Source organism: Pongo abelii, chromosome 2, assembly GCF_028885655.2.
Source record: "Pongo abelii isolate AG06213 chromosome 2, NHGRI_mPonAbe1-v2.0_pri, whole genome shotgun sequence".
Classification (NCBI taxonomy): Eukaryota; Metazoa; Chordata; class Mammalia; order Primates; family Hominidae; genus Pongo; species Pongo abelii.
This window is the reverse complement of record NC_085928.1, coordinates 1,216,843-1,241,439: the sequence shown is the minus strand read 5'-3', so window position 1 is coordinate 1,241,439 and position 24,597 is coordinate 1,216,843. Positions and strand designations below refer to the sequence as shown.

The 24,597-nt window shown below is 35.9% G+C and overlaps 1 protein-coding gene across 16 annotated transcripts in view; it reads left to right on the top strand.

Annotated features, from left to right (window-relative positions):
• The window catches only part of EPHA6 (EPH receptor A6), a 965,948-nt gene that overhangs the window by 931,420 nt on the left and 9,931 nt on the right, over window positions 1–24,597 (top strand). For 14 of the 16 annotated variants that reach the window (XM_063721671.1, XM_063721674.1, XM_063721673.1 and 11 more), the window contains one exon: window positions 13,057–13,250. In XM_063721671.1, coding sequence (XP_063577741.1) covers window positions 13,057–13,250 — 194 coding nt within the window. Of the gene's footprint in view, window positions 1–7,331; window positions 7,458–13,056; window positions 13,256–16,054; window positions 16,534–24,597 lie in introns of those variants that run through there. The other 2 variants (XR_008523481.2, XM_054551216.2) reach the window with 2 other exon arrangements.

The window sequence follows — 24,597 nt, the reverse complement described above, 5'->3', positions numbered from 1 at the left end:
GATATTTCCTGCCCCGCAGATTATGGCACCACCCATTTAGTAACCATGGCCACCGTTGTGTGGACTATAACTCAACCATGAAAGACACTTAACTTTAAAAATGCCTCACTTTCAATAAGTACAAGAAAGGGGTTAGATGATTTTTAATATTCACTTTAACAGTAACATGCTATGATTTCATAATCTCTGAAAAAATAGTTATTATATTTTTCTCAGCAAATGGAATAAGAAATGATTCATAATATTCTTTTCTGATGTTTAGGACTTTCCCGAATCTCTGCAGAGGTGCCAAGAATTAGATAGGATGTCCACAGAGCAGAAGGACAAATGAAGATACCAGACCACAAGATAGATTTTTTAGGAGAGCAGCTTTTGCCCAAATGTGTAGTTTTCAACATAGACCACAATGTAAATTGTTTTTAATAATTGTAGCCTAAAGCAGTCCAAACCCTGTTGTCCACCATCCTTTCCTGGATCTTGCCCAAAAGTTTGCCCAGCCATTCTGGCCATGTACATTGGTGATCTGTGTCCAAGACGACCATTTTAGAGAGTGATTTTTGTCTATTAAACCTCATTTGGCCACAGAGGCTCTATCTGGAAACTGGAGAAGATGCTGCAGCCAGGAATAGAGTTCCAACATTAAGCTCATTCTCATTCGTTCAGGATTGCCAATGCTCACAGCACAAGGCTGAACTCTTCCTCCACCCAGAGCTTGATTGTTTTTCCACCAGGTAGGGTTTAAGCTGTTGTATTGTCATGGTCTTGACATGCATTACCAAAGAATATTCAAGCAAGAATCTGGGAAAAGGGGAAAAAAGAGGATGGAGGCCTGGGGGGGTGAAAAAAAACCCAAACCTTGAGGTCCTCACATCAATCCAAGACTACAGGAAAATAGTAAGAGCTAAAATCTTTTATGTATCTCGTGAATATTTTTTGCTGCTGCAGTAAAGAGAGTTGAAATTCTGTTTAGCGTCACATATTGGAAGTCAGCATAACTGTGACAGATCCTATAACCAAGATTTTGTTTGGAAGCAGAAATAGCTTAATCAAAAACTTCCCAGCTGCTCTTTCCAAATACTGGCTATTCCCTATCTGTCCTGCATTTCTCATTTATTTGATCAAAATACAGTATTACATTTGACTTTTTCCAAGCAAGGCCTCTTTTAAATGAAAATGTGATAGACAATACAAATTTGACTATGTTCTGTGAGAATATTTTATATTTTTACTACAATTTGGTGAGTTTAACAAGGCTATTCATACAGATCAAAAGGAATGTTACCATGCTTTATGATTTTAAATTAGTTTAAGAAATTTCAGATTGTTTTTATGAGTTTCTCCATTCTGCAGACTGTTGTATATTTTATTACAATGAACAATTCTGAATCTGCAGAATCTGTTTTAGTGAATAATATAATGAGTTTCCCAAAGGTCAGTGGTATTATACTTTAGGGAAAGGAAATGAGGAAAAAAGAGTACACGGAACTAGTCCATAAAAGACCTAACAAAATATAACAGCAGGTGCCATCTGCTTAGCCATTCAGCAGTTAAACATGCGCCAGTCATTAGACCAAATGTGTATGCGGGGTGGGGATGGGGAATTAGAAAATCCAGTTCTCAGTAGGCCAAGCATAGTAGCTCACACATATAATCAATGCTTTGGTAGGCTGAGGCAGGAAGATCACTTCCCAAGAATTCCAGACCAATGTGGGGAATATAGCGAGACCTTGTCTCTACAAAATACAGAAAAAATTAGCTGGGTGTGGTGGCGCACACCTACAGTCATAGTTACTCAGAAGGCTTGAGCCCAAGAGCTCCAGGTGACAGTGAGCCATGATGTGCCACTGTACTCCAGCCTGGTGACAGAGTGAAGTCCTGTATCTTTTTTTTTTTTTTTTAAGGGAAATAAAGTAAAAGAAAATGCAGTTTTCACTCTCAAAGAACCCACTATGTAGGTAATGAGATAAAATTCTGGTATTTTTAAGTCTTATCCCCACTCCCAAATAGAATGTAGGCTCATCAAGGGTAGATTCTGTGCCTTCTACTTGTTTTTTAAATGGAAACAATACTGTGTGAAGACAGTTATTGTTTAATAAATATATATGCCAAGAAAGCTTGCAGACTCTATTTTTCAGGGTTCTTTTGATTACAAATGAAAGAAACATAACCCAAAGTAACATAAGCAAAAATTAGGAAATTTTTGCATCATGAAACTAAGAAGGTGGTTCAGCATTGCTCAATCCAGAGGCTTATGCAGGATTTTTAGTGCTTCGCTAGGTGCATTGACCTCATTCTCTCCTACTGCTAAGTTCTTCGCTGTCTGCTTCTTTACATTCCAGGGCTCAGTATTCCAGCTTTGCAACCCCAGCAAAACGAGACCTTCTTTCTGGGCAAATTCATACACCAGTCCCAGAGGAGATTCTGGCTGGCTTTCTTAGGACCTTGCCCAACACTAAACCAAAACCATGCCAGGGAAATGGATACTATGATTGACCCAGCTAGGTTTATATGCCAGTCTGTGCACTTAGAGGTGGTCAGAGCATTGTAACTGGCAGTTTCCACATAATTACCTCGAGTGAGAGAGGAATTCCCCAATGCTATCAGAAGGTGTATATTACTTTTTTGGTATACATCATTTTCAAGAGCAACTTTATTTACTGCAGTATCAAATGATAGCAAAATATTAACATTATGCATCACTGTATTCTAATGAGGCAGCAGATTATATTGAAAAGACCAGTCAGGCTTTAGAACAAGATCTCTCAACCTTAGCACTATTGACATTTGGGGCCAAAAAATTCTTTGCAGATAAATATGTTACATGCTTTGCAGCACATTTAGCAGCATACTCAGCCACTAAGAAGCAGATGCCAGTAAAACCCTCCCACACTGTGACAACCAAAAATGTCCCAGATGTTGTCCCGTCATCAACATAAGATGGAGGGGAAAATCACCCCCAGTTAAGAGCCACCGCTTTCTAGCCAGAAAGATCTGGGATCGAATCCCAGATCCACAATTCACTAGTCATATAACCTTAGGCAAGTTGTTTAAGCTTTCCGAGATACTGGGTATACTGAGGTCCAAAATACCCAGCTCTGGAATTTGAAAGAATTAGAGATAATATATGTAAAGTATCTGGTACATAGGTGTTTAATCAATGGTATAATAGCTTACATTTTCTGGTCTTACTATGAGCCAAGTATTTTTATATTATTAGCTCATTTAATTTTCAAGATTATTCTCTGATGTAGGTAACCATTATTACTCCCATTTCTAGATAAGATAACTGAGGCTTAGAAAGCACAAGTAGCTTACCCATGGTTACATAGCTGGTTAGTGATAACACCAAAGTTCAGGCCCCCTGCTTACTCCTACATGCATGCTTTTACCCAATAAGCTCTACTGTGGAAGTCTAATTTTCAAAAGAATCTTCATATCACAGTTCTACAAAATGAGATCAAAGCACATTTAATTATGCATGCTGCTCTATCACAAGAGTAGTATTTTTATTGTTTCCTGTTAGCAAAATAGTGTGGATTGACTCCCAGTTGTTTGGAAATATAAATATTTTCTGCAGGATTTTTGTCTTGATGTTAAAAATTTATAAAATGTACCATACCGTTACTATATGTCTTAAAAATATTTAAGGCAGTAGCTTAAAATCAAATTTTAAAGATTGACATATTTAGCCTATTACCAGAAACATTTCACAAGTACCTTGAAAGTGTATAGCCCCTTGCTGTTTTCTAGCATATGAAGATTTTTCTTCTTTTTTATAAGGTATTTCATGGTAATGTTTTATGTTATTTTCATCCAAGTTCAAAATAGTTATTATTTACTACATAATGGAAGTGCATTGTAGTGCTGGAGCTACACACGCTCCAAAGATGATACCAAGGGCACTGTGGTTCTTCCCTCCAACACTTATACCATGTAATGTACTTAACAGAAGAAAATGGAAGCAAAACATGAACAGCAGGCAACATTAAATAACCAAATCCCCACAGAGCTCATATGTAGGGAAAAAAGTAGTGACACTTAAATGAGAGGTGACTTAGCTCAAGCTAATGATCTAAATGTAAGATTGCAGTCTTGGGTTTTGTTTTGTTTTGCTTCTTTCCCCTGACATGATGCTGTTAAAAAATAAAAATCACCTTGAAGCAGTTTGAAGCCCAAATGCCTCCTGGGTATGGTATCATTTAGGCATATGCTAGCTACCAAACTAGTGCAGTTTCTCAAAAAGAGAACTGCTATCAGGGAGCATTTCATTTGAGGTTTACTAGAAAACAGGATGTTTCCTTGGTGTTTTTGTTTTCATTTATTTTTCCCTCCTTGCTTTTCAAATGCTTTTAAATAATAATGAGTTTTGCTTTAGATTGCTTTCTGAAACTCACCTGAGGGGGAAAATATGGAGTTTATCATTAGAGTTTTATTTTTATAGGTGATATGGTCAGAAACAAACTTTTGATCTTAGCTGAATTGATTTGTTTTTTCCAAATTTAAGAAGGAAGAAAATAACCTTTTACTGTACTTCCTGTTTGTCCTCATAATTCTATAACCTTTCTCAATTATGGGTCAGTCCTTCAGCCGAGAATAGTGGATATGTAGAATCCACTTACCTGAAATGCAGCATGATTTTATGACTCAGAGATCCCAGTCATTTCCAATTTTTGTCTCTGATTAGATTTTCCAAACTCTACTTTATTATGTAATGGTCCTTGTGTAATGATCTGTGTAAGACACTACAGTAAATTGCTAAAAGCCCATTTCTATTATTTCAACCTTCCATATTACAGAGGAATTTTAACATTTATTTGAATATGTATTCTACCAAAGGAATTTTCAAAAAGGCCTTCGTTTTCCTAACTTTTCAGTAATTCCTACTGTTGATAAATAGGTTATCGCAGTATTTTAATTAAATACATACTGATTACATGAGTATGATGTACATCTGTTACAGAGGCAAGAATAATAGGGAATATTACGAGATGTAATCAATCATAATTCAAATAAGTTTCAAGGAGAAGAAACCAGTAACCAATACGGTACTACCACAGTATAACTTTCAAGGGAAAATTTTTTTAACTGAATGACCACAAAACTGGAAAATGTGTACATGCCGGTAATATTTTCATAAAAAATTAATTATACCTTTAATTTCTATTTGGAAGAAATATATTTACTAGCTTTAGAACTTATGATTTTTATTCATTTTCATGCTCTTTGGAGCCTTTACAAAGAGAGCATTTTCAAATTCCCTTTTTCTTTGTAGTCATAATCTATTTTTCCATAGCTTTTAGATATTATTAGTGGAGCCAGGAAATGTATTATTTAGAGTTGTCTACTATCTTTCTAAAATCAAAATGATCCACCAGTGAAGAAATCTCATTTTTTCCCAGAGAGTGCTTGGGAAATGGCACTAAGTCTTAAGAGCATCAGCTTCTTAAAGAAAAAAAAAAATAGTCTCAGAAAAGTAGATTTGGAATGTGTCCTCATATTTTCAAAAATGTAATTTGTTGTCCAGGAACTGGCATAGTAAGAAATACCGTGGTGCCCCAAATCTTCCTAGCTTTACTTTACAAGGATATACTCTGGTTCTGTCCGTATTTTTGTCTCAGTATAGAGGTCCATCTAAGCACTTGGAACTCTGTGAGAAATATTCCTTAGAATGGAGGCCAAATCCAGAATTAAATTTACAGAAACTCCAGATCTAGAGATGTTACCAAAGTTCCTACAGACTAAATCTTTGGTTTCAATGACCAGAAACATAGATTTTTTGAGGCGAAATGTACTATTGCAGACAGAGTCCAGTCCTCTTTCCTTTATCAATGAAGAGTCAGAGACTTGCCCAAAGGCAGAGCTTGGTTAGTGACAGCTTAGGACTTCAGTGCAGTTTCAGGCAACTCCTCTAATGTTGTTTCCATGACTTAAACTGAATAAGACTTTAAACTGTTAGGAACAAAGATTTTTTAAATGATAAATCATGTCATCAACAACTTTTTAACATATGAGAGTCCTACATGTTGTTCCTCACTTTGTCCACACATTTAACAATACGAAAAAAGGAGACCTCCTGAAGGACCAACACTTTCCATTTTATATAGGTCCTTGACATGCTATTGTGACTTCCAAAAAGAAAGGATGGAGAATTGTCTTAGGTGTAGGATTTTAAGAAAGTTTTTTTTTTTTTTTAATCTTAAAGCTAAGAAGAAAATCTTAAAAAGAAAATCTTAGGCTAAATGACAAATTAGTCTCTGAAAAAAGTGTTTTCTGTTTCTAAATATTTCATCACTGTAACCCCTTTTTTCTATAATTCTTTTTAATAGTATACCTAATTTCATTTGGCATTTGATTGCTTTTAACTGAGTTATACATTCTGAATGTTGAAAAATATTGAATGAGAAAGTATATTAGTCCATTTTCACACTGCTATGAAGAAATAACCAGAGACTGGGTAATTTATAAAGGAAAGAGGCTTAATGAACTCACAGTTTCTCATGGCTGGGGAGGCCTCACATTCATGGTAGAAGACAAAAAAGGAGTGAAGGCATGTCTTACGTGGTGGTAGGCAAGAAAATATGTGCAGGGGAACTGCCCTTTATAAAACCATCAGATCTCATGGGACTTATTCACTATCACGAGAACAGCACGGGAAAAACACACCCCCATGATTCAATTACCTGCCACTGGGTTCCTCCCACGACATGTGGGGATTGTCGGAGCTACAGTACAAGATGAGATTTGGGTAGGGACACGGCCAATCCATTTCAGAAAGTATAAAATTAAAATTACAAGTGTTATTTACTTACAACCACTTTCCTTCTGCCTTTTTTTTTTTGCTCATGTAGACACAATCTTTATATTGCACACCAGGAAAATACATTACCAGTGTTTTCAGTGTTATTGTATTATGAATATAAATATCCTAATCTTTATAAGTAATCATTATCACAAAAAGTAAGTATAGACTGTGACTCTCTGCTTTGCAATGCCCCTTCTACCTGAAATTATAGGTTTTCCACAAAGATGTGAAGAATATTTAGAAGGAAGATAAAAATAAAATCATTTCACATTCCATTTTCTAGTGTACATTTCAGCCCTTGTTAAATTTTGAGACAGTTTCTTTTTAAAAGACTGTATAAATAACTAAATTCAACGTGCCTCTCTTTTGGAGATACCTAGCAGCCTTATAACATAAAAATGTGATACCCTGCAGAGTCTAAGCAGCCCTTTCTCAATAGTATTGTTCAGAGATGTCTCAATATCTTCTTATTGACTGTCTAATACTTGTTTTCCTTAATATAAGATGTGCATTGCCTTCTTTGATTCAGAAACCATCAAGAAAATTGGAAAACTCATCAGATTCAGCAAGAGCAGAACAGCCTGCTGCGTGCCCCAACTGAGCCTTCTGTTGATTCTAGGTTGTTAAAAATTGTGATGTCACTGTCAGGAAACCGGTATGATCTATTTAGAATAAGCAACCAGGTTTAAGATAATAATTTCTGACAGAATCTAATTCCTTCTAACTTTTCATAAAAATTATCATTGCAGTCATTTTCATATTTTTCACATTATTTTAATTTTCTTCTTACATTATAACCTTGTATAACTCTTCTTCCAAAGGATGACAGCCTACAAATATCATAAAACCGAACTGTTAAAAAATTCTCTCTAGTTAATTATCACCCCTTCGTATCCTAAGACAACAAACCTCAATTAGTCCTTTAGACAAAGCACCCCATATGCTGCTCCCTGTCAGTCCTTAATTAGGGAATCAGAATATACCTCTAAAGCAAAACTTTCCACAAAGAAAATGTTTATGAAGATAAAGGTTAATATAGGATTTCTCAAGCTTCTCCGAAAATTCAGCTTTCATAAATCACATATCTGACAGTTGGCACTCCATTCTTTGACTTGACAAGCATTGTGCTAGATGCTGGGAACACGTGGAACAAAGAAACAGTTGCTGCTCTGGAGGAGCTCAGTTCACCCAAGCTAAGAGACTACAAATGTTTTGTATTGGCTGGAGCCAAGGGTAAAATGGAACACAGCAAAGGTGAGGACTGAGAGCCAGGCACATGGTGAGCCATTGCAGAATTTCAGATGTGGGAGGAACATGATCACAGTTCCACTTCAGTAGGATTACTTTCATTGCATCGTGGGGGATGATTGGTGGAGGAAAAGGAGAAGCAAGGAGACCAATAGGGGGACCTTTGCAGTGATCAAAATGGGAAATAAATCATTTGAAGACAGAATGAAAAAAGATTTAAATTTTATGAAGGCGGTAGAATCAGCATGATGAGTTAATTTTGAGCAACAGGAAAGGCAGAGGCCCAGATGACTCCCTGACCGCTAACTTGAATCACTGGAAGAATGGCAGTACCCTTCCTAAAGGATAAAAATCCCAAAGGAGGAGCGAGTTTAGTTTTGCACAAAATAAATCCAAGATACCTTTATGAAGTGATACATCTATAGGTGATAAATATAGAAATCTGGAGAGAAAGCTGAGCTAGAACTGCAGACATGGAGGCCATAAGCAGATAGGTGATAGTGAAAGCACGGAGTATATAAGTCACACAAAGAGATCTCAAGATCTAATTCTGGGGGAATGAGTCAAGATGTGGTGCAAGACTCAGGACAGATTTCTCTACCACTACTGTGATCGAGAGGCTACCATGATGATAATATTAATCTATTATTCATGAAACTACTTGCTGTGTGATATTGACCCAGTCTTTTAATAAATTTGAGCTTTGGTTTTCTTACCTATGTGTATAATCATACTCAAATAATAAAGTATTTTGAGACCTAAATTAGGTAAACTGTGTTAAAACACCTAGCTCAGAACTTGACACGTAATAAACTCTCAAAGGTATACATGTTGAATCTGAAACCAGAAAGTTCATAGAAAATTGAACTCATCATCACTCCAGCCCCAGGATTGCTTCTTCTCCTCTGTCCTCTCTCTTTACCAACTGACGAAGCCAAAATTATAGAAGTTGTTTGTCTCCTCCCTCTACTTGGCATATCTAATCTCAGCCCAGTCCTGTCAAAACAGTTCACTTCTTGAACACCACAGCCATTGCCTCCACTAAGGCCTGGACCACTGCAAAGCTCCTTCCTGGATCCTTTGACTCCCCAGTGCACTCTCCGCACTGCAGCCACAGTGAGCTTTTCTAAATGGGAAATCTAATATAGTTTACTTTCTAAAATCCTTTTCCCGTTTGCATAAAATCTAAGTTTATATCATGCCAAATCATTGATGATCTCAAGAAATGTAATTTTATGTAAACTCCCAACTTCAAAACTCACCACTCCTTTCTTTGAAGACTATTATAGCCACCTAAATCTACTTGCATTCTAGATCACATCTCCTTTCCTCAACCCACCCACTTGGCCCTGCACCCTTTCACATACCCCTTAAGGTTCAGTTACCTCCTGGGAGAAGGCTTCCTGAGGCTGGGTTAGGTACCTCTCCCACATGCTCCCATAACAGCCTGTTCTATGTGGCACTTCTCATATTCACAGTCCCTGGTCACTCTCAATAGTTAATACAGTTCTTAAAGACAGAGATATACCTGACTTGTTATGTTATCCCTTGAACACAGAATGGTCAATAGTACATATTAAGTGTTTAATATCTATCCATTTGGATGAATAAACTTAAAAATCTGTTAGAAACATATATCTTTTAAGCAATTTTGTGAACTGCTTAAAAAACATAAGTTTCTTCTTTGACTACCTTTGAAGACAATTTTCAGATGGGTGATCTTGGGCAAGTTAAACCTCTTGTTATGATTATTTGTCTGTAAAATGGAGATAACAATTATACCTACCTCATAAAGTTATTGTGAAGATTAAAAGAGTTAATACATGAACGTCGCTTAGAACTGGCCTTGAAAGTACTCAAGAGCTCTCAATAATTGCTAATAATCTGTTTTTATCACTGTCACTCTTGCTGTTATTGTTACTCTTTTCCTATAAGATGGGTCCCTTTGTGTTTGGCACCTGTCATGAGCCAGGGCTCAAGACAGATTTTGCAAGGCTGTAAATTCAAGAATTGAGGAAATTTATAAGCCAGAAGTCAGCAAGAAGAAAAGTCATGAGTCTTCTGATCCTCCCACTGTCCCCACAGAGAGGCTGGGACCACATGCTCTACTGGATGCATTGTGGGTAAAATTTCCAGGCAAGGGAACCTACCCGCTCATCACTCTTACAAGGCATGCATGAGAGCAACTTTGTCAAGAGGCGTAAGCAACCTGCTTAATGCTAAGCATTCTAGATTTGGATGCCAACTGTCTACAAGAGTTGTCTGAAGCTAAGGACCTGGGGCCAATGGAAAATAGTAACCCTCTGGACAGGAGGCAGAAGCCACAAGTCTTACAAGAAGCTGGGTTTAGGTCAAGTACCTACCTCTTAGGGAAGATCAAGCTTCCAGTCTCATCTGGCTCCTTGTCCAGGAAAGCCAGAGTGAGATTATGAGATCATTTTTGGACAAGGCTGCTTGATGCAGCAGTTTTTAAATCAACACTTTCTTCAGAGAGGACTTCAAATGCCATCATGCTTATACTTTGAATCTATTTTGAATAGGTTGAGACAGTAAGTTTTCCAAGAATCTGCTCCTCTATCAAGACAAATCCAAAAATTTCTTCTAATAGCATTTGTTTAGGTCAATAATATTTATTAATGTGTCAGGCAATGTACTAAACGATAAGCATAGAAAATTTAGAAGTATAATTCCTGCTTTCAGGTATGTGCAGCCTTAGAGGAAAGGCAGATGAAAAAATTACAATATAATGTTATGGATGCAATCATACATACATGCACAAGACTCAGAGGCATTAAGAAATGACTCTGTTCAGTTTGAGATTATATTGTGCAAACTATGAAATAAATAATTTTTATTTACCCAGAATATTAAACTTAGGATCCAAGTAAAAACATTGAAGTCCAAATAGCAGATGCCATGACAAAAGATAGCATGGTAATCACTACTAAAATTGTATTGGGTGATAAGAAATTGGAGAGGAAGATGTTATATCATGAGGACTAAAAAGCATTTCTGGGGAGTGGTCAGAGGAAGATGTTGTAAGTTAAAAGGAATTTAGTTCAAATTTCAACCCTGCCACTTACTAGCTATGTGAATTTAGGCAAGTTTCCTTATTCCTCTGAGTCTAAATTGTCTCATTTAAGAAATGGGGATAATAATATCTACCATATTGAGCTATTTTAAGCAGTAAATGAATAAAATATGCAAAGTGCATAGCACATGGTAGATAATAAAGGAAGCTATTTTTTTCTAAGAATATAACCTCACTTGTCACCTATTTTATTCCATGCATTTATAATTAGATAACTGGAAAATTGACTATCAAGCACTCCTAGAGTGGGATTTCAATGTTGTTTTAAAGTGGAATTCTATGCTATTTTTCTTAGTTGCTTCTCTGAGCTATCCACAATAGTTTTGATGCATTGCAAGTGTTTTACACACATCTTGCTTTAATAAAACACGTAACAGAATCTTAAAACCCAAGCCTAGTTGGTAGTGAAAGTAGTCAGAAAGCAAATGAGAAAAATCCTGTTCAGTAACAAAATATAAAGTGAATAGAAAAATGCTAGTATCCTGACAGGCTAAAGTGGTCTGGTCAAAGAGACAATGATGGGATTATGAGAAATTCCCTGTTACTAAAAAAGCTAAAACTTAGCAGTAAAGAGGTTCATGAAGACATATTCTTCCTTTTTTACAAACAGCCTCTAACATAAATTAAGAATGTGTTAGTCATGTCCAATAGTGTAAATTTTAAAATAAATCAAATCGCATTTTTATATTTCTGTTTTTTTGAGAGGGACAGAGGAAGGGGAAATTAAATTTTGCCTGTCTTTAAATATTAGTCTGTTCCTCCGTTTTCCAAACTCAACAATGGTGACAATAAACACTTTCTTTCATCTTTTCCCTGGAGATAAGAATAAATGTTCACATGAATACTTTTGAACATTTTATGAAAACCTAGGCTACATAAATTCAGGGTCAGTATTATCATATTGCTAGGAAGGTGGATCATACACTAAACAGATGAATTTCCTGCCTTATCTTGTGATTTCCTTAAGTACCAAGAAAAATAGTTATTGTTATCTTGTTACTCTTAACTTTGGTATCTTATATAGATTCCTTTCCCGAGAGCTGCACTGTTCCATAGAGTAGCCATTAGACACATGTGGCTATGTACATTTAAATTTAAATTAATTAAAAGTAACTGAAGTTGAAAATTCAGTTTCTTCATTCTAGTAGCTGTATTTCAAGTGCTCACTAACCACATGTGACTGTGTGCTACCACGTTGTAGAGAGGGAACATTTCTGTCATCACAGAAGTTCTGCTGAAGCACACGAGCTCAGAGGACACTCAAGCTAATGCTCCTATTGCCCTATAGCCTTAAGCTAGCCAGTGATAGCATTTTAAGGATTAAATGACCTTAGGAGGTATAGGACTATGACTTCATAATCAGGTCAGTGTCAGACTAAGGGAAAGCTAAATGTAAGAGAATAGTAATTAAATTAATGATGAAGAAAGAACAGATGATGGTTAGAAACAGAGTACACATTGACATTATTATAAAAGGATAAAAAGTGACTCAAGAAATCAGTGCTTCAGCAGAATTTTCTTAAAATTTTTACTTAAGACATTTGTTATATGTTATTTGCACTAAATGCATCAATCACAATGCTGACTTTCTGATGTTTAATTGGGTTTTGAGATGTTCCAGCTAAGTCACACAAAAAATTATTTCTTAAGGTTGTAAGGAACTTAACCTCCTCTATACTGGTAGCACATCTTTAAAACATATTTTCCTCTCATGGGGTGAGCAGATGCTTTGGAGCTACTTGCAATTTTTGTTCACAGCTTTTGTATTTATCCTTATTTAGGTCCTTGTACTCACAAGTAGTTTTCATGCTTACCATTATTTTGGCTTCTTCTGCTTGTATAAAAAGAAATTATAACATAGCATATGTATTACTGCCTAAAAATAAGAGAGTAATCTGTATATGTTTGCATTTAGGTCATTCTGTCCATTGAAGAAGGGTACAGACTTCCAGCTCCCATGGGCTGTCCAGCATCTCTACACCAACTGATGCTCCATTGCTGGCAGAAGGAGAGAAATCACAGACCAAAATTTACTGACATTGTCAGCTTCCTTGACAAACTGATCCGAAATCCCAGTGCCCTTCACACCCTGGTGGAGGACATCCTTGTGTAAGAGGCATAATGTTGAGTTTTTTTCTTCTTGACAATTATGGTTTCTTTCAGGCTATAGATAATAATAACAGGTAGAAAGAAAAAAAATGCCTTGATAACCGTCTAGTTGTTGACTTTGTGGAAACCATATTTCATTTATCAGCTGAAAAAAAGAATTATTAACATTAAAGTTAAAATGGACTCTTTTAAAAAAAGATAACAGATTCCCCTTCCTTTTCTCTCTCTCTAATCTTTCTGAATTATTTTGTTTATATCTTTTCCTGTTTGGGTCTTTGATATTTACATAGCCTTTTAAGATTGATTGATCCTTCCTTAGCTTTAGAAGTAGAGAGAGAGAGAGTGTGTGTGTGTGCGTGTGTGTGTGTGTGTGTGTGCAGCCCCTTTAATATTCTTGCCTATTCTATGTTCTGTTCCTCAATTTGAAATGGCAAGCCAGACAGGGGCAATTTGTGAATCAGCCCAGAGGAAGAATATTTCCTGCTGATATGATCACATCTATCCCTAAATAGATGTCACTCTCCATTCCTAAAACCAGAAAAGAACAGATAACAAGACAAGAAAATGGAGGCGCTCATACACCATTTTGTAAAAGTCAGTAGACTTGAGAAGATCTACTCACCTCCCTGTGAAGAGCAATTATAAGAGGAAGAGTAGAAAAAAAAAGACTATCATCTATTTCTGAAAATATTACATTTTAAATATCATTAAGTTAAAAACATATTTCTTTTTTTAGAAAAAATTGGACTTAGAAATAACCAATGCATATCCAAAGCTCACCTTCTTCACTCAGGGGATGGCTGGGGGCTATTCAGACATTCAACTTCAGATCACAGGTTCAAGCCAGTGCAGGTTTTTAGTGACAGTAAGGCCGAGGCTCTTCAAGGACTATTTGAAACAGACCTCAGTTCACAGCAGAGCACTTAAGAGTTCACCTCTAAATCACTAATTGGCAGCCTCAGTAAAGTGAAGCCAAGCATGAAATAGCTAGAGATTAAACTATTACTCCAGCCCATCTTCCCTAAAGAAGTCCAACACAGGAAGCAGTAAAGGAAGGAAAGGAACTTTGGATTTTATCATGAAAGCAATGGACAGCCATGGAAGGATTTTAAGCAAGGGAATAGCATGATTACATATGCATTTCTGAAAGATCACTCTAGGGATGATTTACACTGTGAGTGCAAAACAGGGAACAGGACTGGAAACAGAAACAGTTTTATGTTTTCAGTAACTAAAGCTAGAAAAGATCAGGGCTTGACTTCTGAAATGGGAATGAGCTTGGGGGTCAGAAGATAAGAGAATTTTATTATTATTATCATTTCCTAATAATATGTAATAATAACATTTATTATTAGGAAAGCCAATGCATCTTAGTCGCTGATTGAATATGGAGGGAGGGAGGAGAAAAAGAATCGAAGATGTTTGTCAAGTTTCTTTCTTATACAAGCTGGCTGATGGTATTACCCCAGAGAGAGGGAGAGGGACAAGTTTTTGGAATAGAAATGAGACCATTTGAACATGCTGAGTTGCAGATGCCTGTGGGACATCTAGACAGTTATATTTATAGGTTGAACCTCAGGTAAAAAGATCTGGGCTAGAGATGTAGATTTGAAGATCATCAGCATATAGATTATAGCTGAAGCTTTAACTGTAGTTAAGATCGCCCACAGAGAGTATAAGGAATGCAAATAAATAGTGGAAAGGATGAAACCCTCTAATTTAAGACATGAACTGAACAAAAAGTACCCAAAGGAAACTGAAAAAGAGAAGCCAGACAAGTAATCAGGAAAACAGGGAAGAGCAGTATCGTAGAAGCCAAAAGAGGAGAGAGTTTCAAGGAGTATAATGTCCAAGCCTTCACAAAATTGCAGTAAAATAAAACATGAAATGTCTCCATTGGATTCAGCAATGAGACATTCAGGTGTGCATGCACAACCTTTGATACAGCATTTTCAATACAGTTGTGTAAGACAGATTACAATAGAGGAAGAGTCAATATGAGCTCAGAGAAAGGAGCAATACATAATACCATTATTTTTTTCAAGAAACCTGTCTCTGATGAGAAAGGAAAGTAGTTAGAGGAAATGTTTCTTGGTTTTTGTTTTTATATGAGTTATTGAGGTGACTTGGTCATGCTATAGTATTGAGGAGAAAGAGCTAGTAGTGAGTCTGCATTAATGGAAGAGGATACTGGCACCTATAAACTGAAATCCTTTAATCTGGGCCCCTTGTTGTGGTATAAGGTTAACAGAATCCACAATCAGTGCCCATCAACAAAGCTGTCTGACTGTGCTATAGCTATAGAAGCAGGCATGTAAAAACCTTCTTTTTAAAGAAAAGCAGATAAAACAATTTCCTCTCTGCTTTTTCAAGATTATGAATGATCATCATATTTGGAAAATATTGATGAAGAATGTAAGATGAGAAAGTGTCAAAAAGTAACAGGGACCCAGAGGTCAAGTCAAGATGAGAGACTGTATCTGAGGGCCAGAGATCTGTGATTTAGTGGGCTGTTCAGCAATCCAGCAGAAGAGCCCCATGAGTGGCAAGCTCTGAGACAGCACTGCCGCACGCAGGCCAAAAGTTGGGTGCTTTATATAAACTTGGCACCTTGATTCAATTCTAAAGTCTGATCTCCGGGAAACCAAATTGAAGTTTTTGTGACTGATTTGCTATCCTTGTTTCTGACAAAGACATACATGATACTGCTTTTGCCATTAATATACTTTTGTTTGAGAAACAAAAAGAATCAGTGTTCTAAGGTTCACATGTCTGAACGTTGATCTGTGTTCTCATTTTCACAGCAGCCTGGATGGGTTCTCCTGCTCCACCCTCTTACCTCCAATACCACCCACCCACTCTGTTCCTGATTCCAGAGAACTGAGACTGTTTAGGGAGAAGAGACACAGTAGATTAAAGGAGAGCAATATTACCTAAAGAATGTCTGGTTTGTTTTATGCTCATAAAACTGTGACACTCCTTCTCTATCTCCCAAATTGCAGAGCCCAGTTGTCTGCCCCAGAGTGATGTTGGATTAACGAAACATGACATATGTAGAATTTCCATCTTTTCTCCTGTATCTCTCAAACCTGAAAAGGAGTCCAGGTGTATAATTCACTGCAACTCTTATTAAATTCTCCTGCACTTTCCTTTTGTGTAGCATCCCCAACCCCCAGATTTCTCTCACACTTATATGCTGATATTACTCTCTCATCTGCTAGGTCCCCATTGTTTTTATTCCATTCTAATTGCTTTTTTCTCAAGACTCACCTGAGAAGCTGTTATCCTTTCTCTTGACAGAGCAGTAAGAGGGGAAGAAATCAAAGTGACAAAGGGATGAGGAAGACCATGAAATCCAGTTTAATAATTTTATACCAACATATTGAAAATGCAATAATTTTATACTAACATATTGGAAATTTCACAAACCTATATCTGCAGTTGTTCCTCTCAAAAGTCAGAGTACCTAAATTGAAAACATGTTGGTCATAGAAGGCTTTCATTATTTGGTGCAGCAGACATTCTTGTGTGTGACACACTCCCATGGAAATATTCAGAGCTCTGTGCAGTTCCCAACATGCTTGCTTTCTCTCCTACTCAAGAAAGTGTAGATATACCACATAAGTGAATGTGGCAGTATTATAAGTATAACCCTAAATCCAACTAACAGTAAAAAACTAATCTGCAGAACCACTCTATTAATATAGGCGGTTATCCTTTCATAAATGTGAATTTCAAACTACCCTCACATTCATTCACTTTACAGTAATGCCTTATAACCGCCTTTCAAATAATTATTTGTAGCTGTCATGTCATGCACAGCCCTTGGGAGAAAGGACCCAGCTTAAGGCCAAGGTTGTGTGTAGAACAGCATCTGGAGCAGTGCCTGGCCATGCACTTTAAAACACCTTTTTCTCCCTCTCCACTAACCCTCAGGACCAACCTTGTAGCTGCTCCCAACCCCAAGTATTTTCCCACTTTGTGGCTTGGTAACTACACGGTGACCCTTCACCCAGTCCTACCTCCCCCACCCTCACCCACATTGTCCTACACATTTGTTCTGCATCGTCTTCAACCCTCGTCCCTGATTACTCCACACACCGAAGTCTACTGAGTGCACCAGGCTGTAGTCAGCTGGTCAGTATCCTTTAGGACAGAGTTTCAATGTAATGGGAAAATAATGCTTTCTTCTAATCCCTGCTCCAGGTCCCCAGCATGTCACTGACAAAGAATTTGACACATTAGGGGCTTCTTGATTATCAGCTCAAATGTGGCATCCCGGGATGGGCAGCAGTTGTCCAATGTTGGCTACCTCAGAAATAATGCTTTGCCCAGGCCAAGACGCCTTATGTACTGTGTATTGTTACTACCCACCAGGCCATAATTAGGGATCTTATGAGACTTTAGCGACTGCAACTACCAGCTTCTGTAGTACATATTAGTCTATCTTGTAACTTTAAAGCACTTAGTTTCCAGTAATATGTGAATCACGAAGGTAGGGAAAAGCCCATACCAATACCATTATTTAGAACCTCTTCTTTAAAAAACTGAATAATGCTGTAAGACTGAATAGTACTATCTCTCTCAATTTAGCGAATTATGCACCAACACTGCTATCTTCTGAAGACAATAACTTCCAACATTTTGATGTAAACTTTTCTACTTATTTTGAGAAGATTTTGTTCAATGCCACATAGGCAATACATAATCAGCATTTGCTAAATTGTTTATCTCTATACACCAAGTCATAGACAACTTGTTTGTTTTTTTTTTTTTTTGATTCTTGTTGCTAGCACTTTTAAATATGCTTTTCATGACAGAGAAATAACTGGCTGGCCAAAACCAATGTTGAAATTGAATAATAAGCAAACTTTTGTGGAAGACAGAATATGAAAGATGGATCAGGAGATTGGAAACTTCTACCTGCCCATTAGAAAAATCTAAATTCAGCCTGGCTCAGTGGCTCACACCTGTAATCCTGACCCTTTGAGAGGCCAAGGTGGCAGGATCACCTGAAGCCAGGAGTTCACCAGCCTGAGCAACAAAATGAGACCCCATCTCTACAAAAAACTAAAAACTAAAATTAGCCAGGCATGGTGGCACATGCCTGTGGTCCCACCTACTCGAGAGACCAAGGTGGGAGGATCACTTGAGCCCAGGACTTCAAGTCTGCCGTGCGCTATGATCATGCCACTACACTCCAGCCTGGGCAACAGAGTGAGACCCCGTATCTAAAAAAAGAGAAAAGAAAAATAGAAAGTTCCCATAAACTGCTGGCACAAGATCTTCATAATATAATGTCAATATCCATATTAATACTGATACAAACTCTTAATATATATTATCAACAATAACTATGACTGCCATTTGTTGAGAGCCTACTATGTGCCAGTTGTGGTCCTAGGGGCTTTTATTGGTTATGTCACTTAATCCTCACTGTTATTATTCCCATCCCTCAGACACGGAAACAGAGACTTAAAGAGGCTAACTTTCCCAAGAGTACACAGCAATAATGAGTAGATCAGGAATCTGAAGGCCACTGACTCCAAGTCCTTGCTCTTTCCAGTATACAACATAGAATCACACAGAAAGGCAAGATGTTTGCTAGTACAACACTGCTTCAAAAATATGATTTTAAGAAAAGGGGGTACATTTTCACATTTCCAGATAGATTTTATCTGGACTAGTCAAACTTCATAGATGGAGTCTATTAAAATTCAAAAAACAATTTTTAGTGGAGAGCAGCCTATTATTTTATGTCCCAGTAGGCAAATACTAGAATGTAGAGAATATGACCTAGTCATGGGAATAAATAGAAAATACATAGTCCATATATCCCCCAAACACCCTCCCACAATGCCCAGCCACTTGAAGAACATTACTTGAAAAAGGAAAGTAGTAATAGCAACAATATAGAGAAATGAGGAAAATATGGCAGTAACATCACATAATTCCAGAATTACATCCTCAGGCATTTCTGTAGATTGAATTTTTCTGGTGCGGGCATAAATACGTTTTGCTTCTTTTTCTCACTATGGCAGATATTACTAATCATCACAACACTCTCCTGCTGAGTCCAGATTCTGCCTTAGTATCCTTCTCATGACCACATTTTGACAACCACTGCCAATGAATTGCAGTTGGCATGTGACATGAGACCTATTTTCTGATCCTGGATTATTTCCTCACAAAAGCAGGCTTTTCTTAAGGTTCAGGGGTCTATTACTCTGGCTGTAGGAACCATGTGCTGGGTACTCTACTGGGAATTATGGGAAATTCTTTATAAGTATTATCCCTACTCTGCATCTGTTCCTCTTAATGTTCAAACATATCTACAACTTTAAATTTTACTTTGAAATTTTAATTTTCATTCCTTCATATTTTTCACTAGTTATCAGCCTTATTATGTTTAAATAATCATATCAATAAAAAACAATTGAAGACTTACTGAAGATAAAAGACTGACAAAAGATAATTAATGTCCTTAGCACTGTGGAGTTAGACTGTTTGAAACAAATATATATTACCCACAAGCACAAAATATCTGTATCTATATTTATATAGTATATTTCTATGCATTTGAAGTTTCATAGCCCTTTGAGTAAAATTACACTTTAAAAATGTTTTAAATATCAAAATTCTTTCATTAATTTAATGTGTTCACATTGAATGTTAGGCTTAATTGCAGAGATGACTTTTTAAAAATATATGATTATGTAAATTCTTCTTCAAATGGCATGTACATAGTGTATGCATGACAAAATTATTTCACGGATTAAGTGAATAGTGTGAAGTGCAGTCCCTGAGTCACGCCATGAGGAACTCATGTAAAAGCAGCCATATTGCATTAAGTCAACGTGCTGTTGTGGCTCTAGGTCTGGTTATAATTGCAGGTGAACCCTTAACCCTATGCTACCCAACTCTACCTATCACTGCCTCTTTCTCCACTCTAAAACTTATAAAGACAGAATAAACATTTTCACAATACAAGGAATAATTTAAATAAACAGCATATTATTTAATAAGTTGACCACTATATCAACAGGTACTTACTCTTCTAGGTTTTTTATTTATTGGAATTAAATGAAAATATTCATCATGAATCAGCCATCATGTTATGGACCAAACTGTTCTGTAGATAATTTAATATTCAAGTCTGAGTCATCACGTATTTAATGAACTCCTATAATGTTTTCAGCATTATGTGAGTGCCTACACAAAAATAGAGAGATGTGTTCCTGCCATCAGGGAGTTTTCACTTATTCTTTAAAAAAAATCTTCTGTCTTATGAATTTTTCCCAAAGAAGTTATTCAATTGAAACAAAAAGAAACATGCTCTAAGACCACATACTCACGTCTACTAAAAGAATGTTTTTAGCAACCTAAGAGTCTAACTTTAGAGAATTAACAAATTATTAAGCATCCACATATAGAATATTAGGCACCCATTTGAATGTGAAGACTGTTGAAACATGGGATACATTCATGAATATGTGAAATGAAGGCAATATAAAATAAAATGGACCCTATCTGTACATTTTTGCTAATCACATATACATGTATGAGCTGGGAAACAAGAAATTGGGCTAGAGTGTAAGAGAAGAAAAGCCTTTAAGCATGTGAGGGTGTCATGTTAAAACAGAATCTTAGCTTGCAATAGTGTTTCTCAAAATATAACCTTTCTTGAATCATTTTAGTATGTCTATTACTATTATATATTTATATGATGAATATAAAACATGGAAAACTTTGCGGATAAAACACTTCTTCTTGCTTTTTAATGGTAGTATTGATACATATTGATGACCTACCTAAGGAATTTCTAAGTTAAAACGCTAGTACTATTGTGAACTCAAAGGGCTCATTAGAGTAAAAACTTCTGGACTCTTACCAGAGCTACTCATTTTTAAACATATTTTATTGTATTGAAATTTTGTATTTATTACTAAACTGTAACATTACCTGTAATACCGATACTCTAGCCCTTTCTATAATCTAAATTAACCATAATTTTACCTGAAATATCCTAATTCTAGCCCCATTCTCATTTTTCTGAGGAAAAAGTTGATCCTTGACCTTCTATTCTACAATAAGTATTTTTTAAAATGTGAGCTGCAGGTTTTGCTGTAAAGATATTTTTCAGGTGGGCAGTACTCACTAATCACCAAATAGCACAAATTTCTACATGCTTAGCAAATAGCAGACTAAATTTATCATTGTACGTGTTTGATAAGAAAGGGCGTTTATTGTTTATTAGGTAATATTCCAGAGAATTCATGTGAGGATAATAGTACCAAGCCCTCGAAGCCAGAAAATAGCAACATTTTTCAACTTCCTTAGAAGATAAGGTGAAAGAAAAGTTATTGCACAGTGGCTGTGAACAATGAGGGGACCCTGACCTTACTAAATCAACTGCCAAGGCAGTCGTATAAAGGCCAAAGAGTAACTAGGTCACTGAAGATGCGTGGAGAGAAAGGGAATTATGGTATTAAAGCGTTCTGGAAGCAAATAGCAGATGCTTTTCAACAAGGGAAATAGGCTATTTAAGTCATTTAACATACAGAATGTCCTTCCATGACCTTTTATAATAAGGACATAAAATTAGCAAGTTACATTTCCACTCACCAAATATATGAAATTGTGAAATTTCAAGAGTGATTCCAGTGTTATCTCAGGAGAAAGAAGTAGAAGTCATCTGACTATGTCGGTGCGTCGAGAATGGCATAGGAGTATGAAGGGAAAGTCACTTTAATACATTCTTTTAATTTTGTTCAGTTTTAATGAACTACTTTGACAAGTATTTAAAAGACAAGAGAGTCACGTTGTTTTGAAATAGGACACTCAATTTTCTAACATGCGGTTTTATTTACGTTAACAAGCAACAAGGATATCCTGGTCATTTTGATATTTAAACTTGGTCAGTGAAGTATGGTATATCCCCTGAAACTGGTCAAATAATTTAGAAAAATGATGCAGAAGCTCTTCTGAATTATCTTACATATTTACAATGCACATTAGAGCAGTGAAAACTCTGAGAAATGCTACAACTTAAAAATCTGCTTCACTGTTTTTGCCATGAAGACCTTTATTATTTTGTATTTTACATATGAATTTTTATTTGACAATATTCATTAGCATAAACACCTCTAGGAAACTTTGAATATACAGCAACAATTCAAGTATTTGTTGGTAGATGCTATGATAGTTTTCCAATCTTTGAACATGACTGATCTTTGTTTTAGGTCAAATCATGAATCATTTTGATGTTAATTAAAATGAAACAGCCCACAATCAAAATAACATTGCAATCTGTAGTACAGGAAAAAAGAATGCAGCTTAACAGCCTCCAAATATGAAATGCAATAGAATTGAGTAGTGTTAAAAAGGACAGAAGTCACTGTTATAGATAACCAGACCCAATATTGACTACAGTGTAATCAATCACAAGGTATATGCATTTAATTTATGTTAATTCCAATTGTATATAAAGAGTACAACCCCACCCTGTAATTTCTGTTCACCCCACCTCCACCTTCAGCTAGACCTCAGTTTAGAAAAAGGTAGGTCAATGTAGTAATAAAAGGAAAACCAAAAAAAAAAAAGACAAGATTAATAATAAACTTCATAAAAGGGGGAAATAAAAAGGAAAACCAAATAAATGAATCCTAGGCCTTCCAAGGGCATCTTTCAGAATCTTCAGGAGTTGTACCATATACAACTTGTGCTCCTAAAAGACTTGGGTCCTGGTGACTTTAGGGTGATTTAAAGGATTTTTAAGGGTAATTTTGATGGTTAGGGAATTTCAGTTTTTACCTTAAGTATCAACCTTAGGACCTAATTCCCATATTATTAGTAGAACAATACCAGGGTTATATAGCATATATATGCCCTTCTGCTTCACAGTAGGGGAATTCTTACTTCACATGGTGTAATCATGTGTGCTTATAGCTTATCAATTGCTAGTTAAAGCTGAAGTAGTTCAAATGTGAATGGCAAAAACATTTTGATAAAATAGTCCAAATATGAACATTAAAATCTATGGCTCTAATTGTCTTTGTAGATTCTTTCATTCTTTAACTTTATAAAACTTTAAAAACAAAGTAAATGAAAGTTGAAATAACTTCAGTATTCCAATAAAAATAACTCAGTGATTCACTTCTAATAAGGAAGTTTTTCATTACTTAGAATATATCGATTTCACTCAAACACTAAATTTTTTTTAAAGATTGTTAATGCTTTACTAGTTAATATAAATTACAGATCTAAAAATTCTTTAAATGATATATTTATTACCCTAGAGCTTTCGTAACACATTTATTACTATAAAAGCACTTTTACCACCAAGTATTTTTTAAAACATGCAAAATATTTTAATGTGTATTTTTATGTAATTATGTAAAGAAACTAATACAATTGATTGTCAGAATGGCTTAAATACACAATTCTGAGTTACTTTTACCAGAATTTATAAGATTAATTCTGTTTTTATTCTCTCTGACTTAAGCTATTATATATAACTATTTCATATATATTGCATATAAATATGTGTATGTAATGTATATATAAGCACATGTATACCCTAGTCTTTCCAAAGTAATACCTTTATACTGTCCCTTGCATCAGATCTGAGAAACAAAAATAAAGATTGCTATATCATTGCCTTTAAGATCCATTTTCTTGTTAACCCAACCTAACATTGATTTTGCGTTGTTTTGTGCCTTATTAATATCTGTGCTTTGGGGACATTACCCTAGCTTGTATGTGTGTAAATCTTATTCATGCAACTGAACTCTGTGACACTAAAAATTACATTTTAACAAATGATAAATTATTATTGAATGTTTGAGAACAGATAAATGGAAGTTTGATCAATGAATTCACCATAAGAAGGAGAACTATCACAGCAAATGTAGAAAAGGACATGGATTCAGCGGTAGGTCAGACAGGGGAAGAATGAACGTCCTGTGGCTACTCTCCTTGTGGGGATAAGAGATGGGCTATTCCTTAAGTTTCAAAACAAAATTTTATGCAAGAGAAAAAAGTATAAGAAGAAGGGGGATTGCAAGATGTGAGTTCTCTCAACATCCGTCATAAAGAAATTAAAAAGAAAAAAAAAGATCAATATAAGGCCCAGTCATAGCAAAAAGCACAAAAAGACAAAAGTGTTCCACCAGATAAGTCACTGATTTGATAAATTATTTTTTAAAGTGACTGATTTGAATAAGATGGAAAATCAGAGGCTTTTAAACGGAGAATAAAAACATTAGATGTAAGAATATTGTAAAAGTAAAAATAAAGTTCCATGATTTATGCTTTATTTGGCTTTTAAATGCTCTCCATGTTTTGT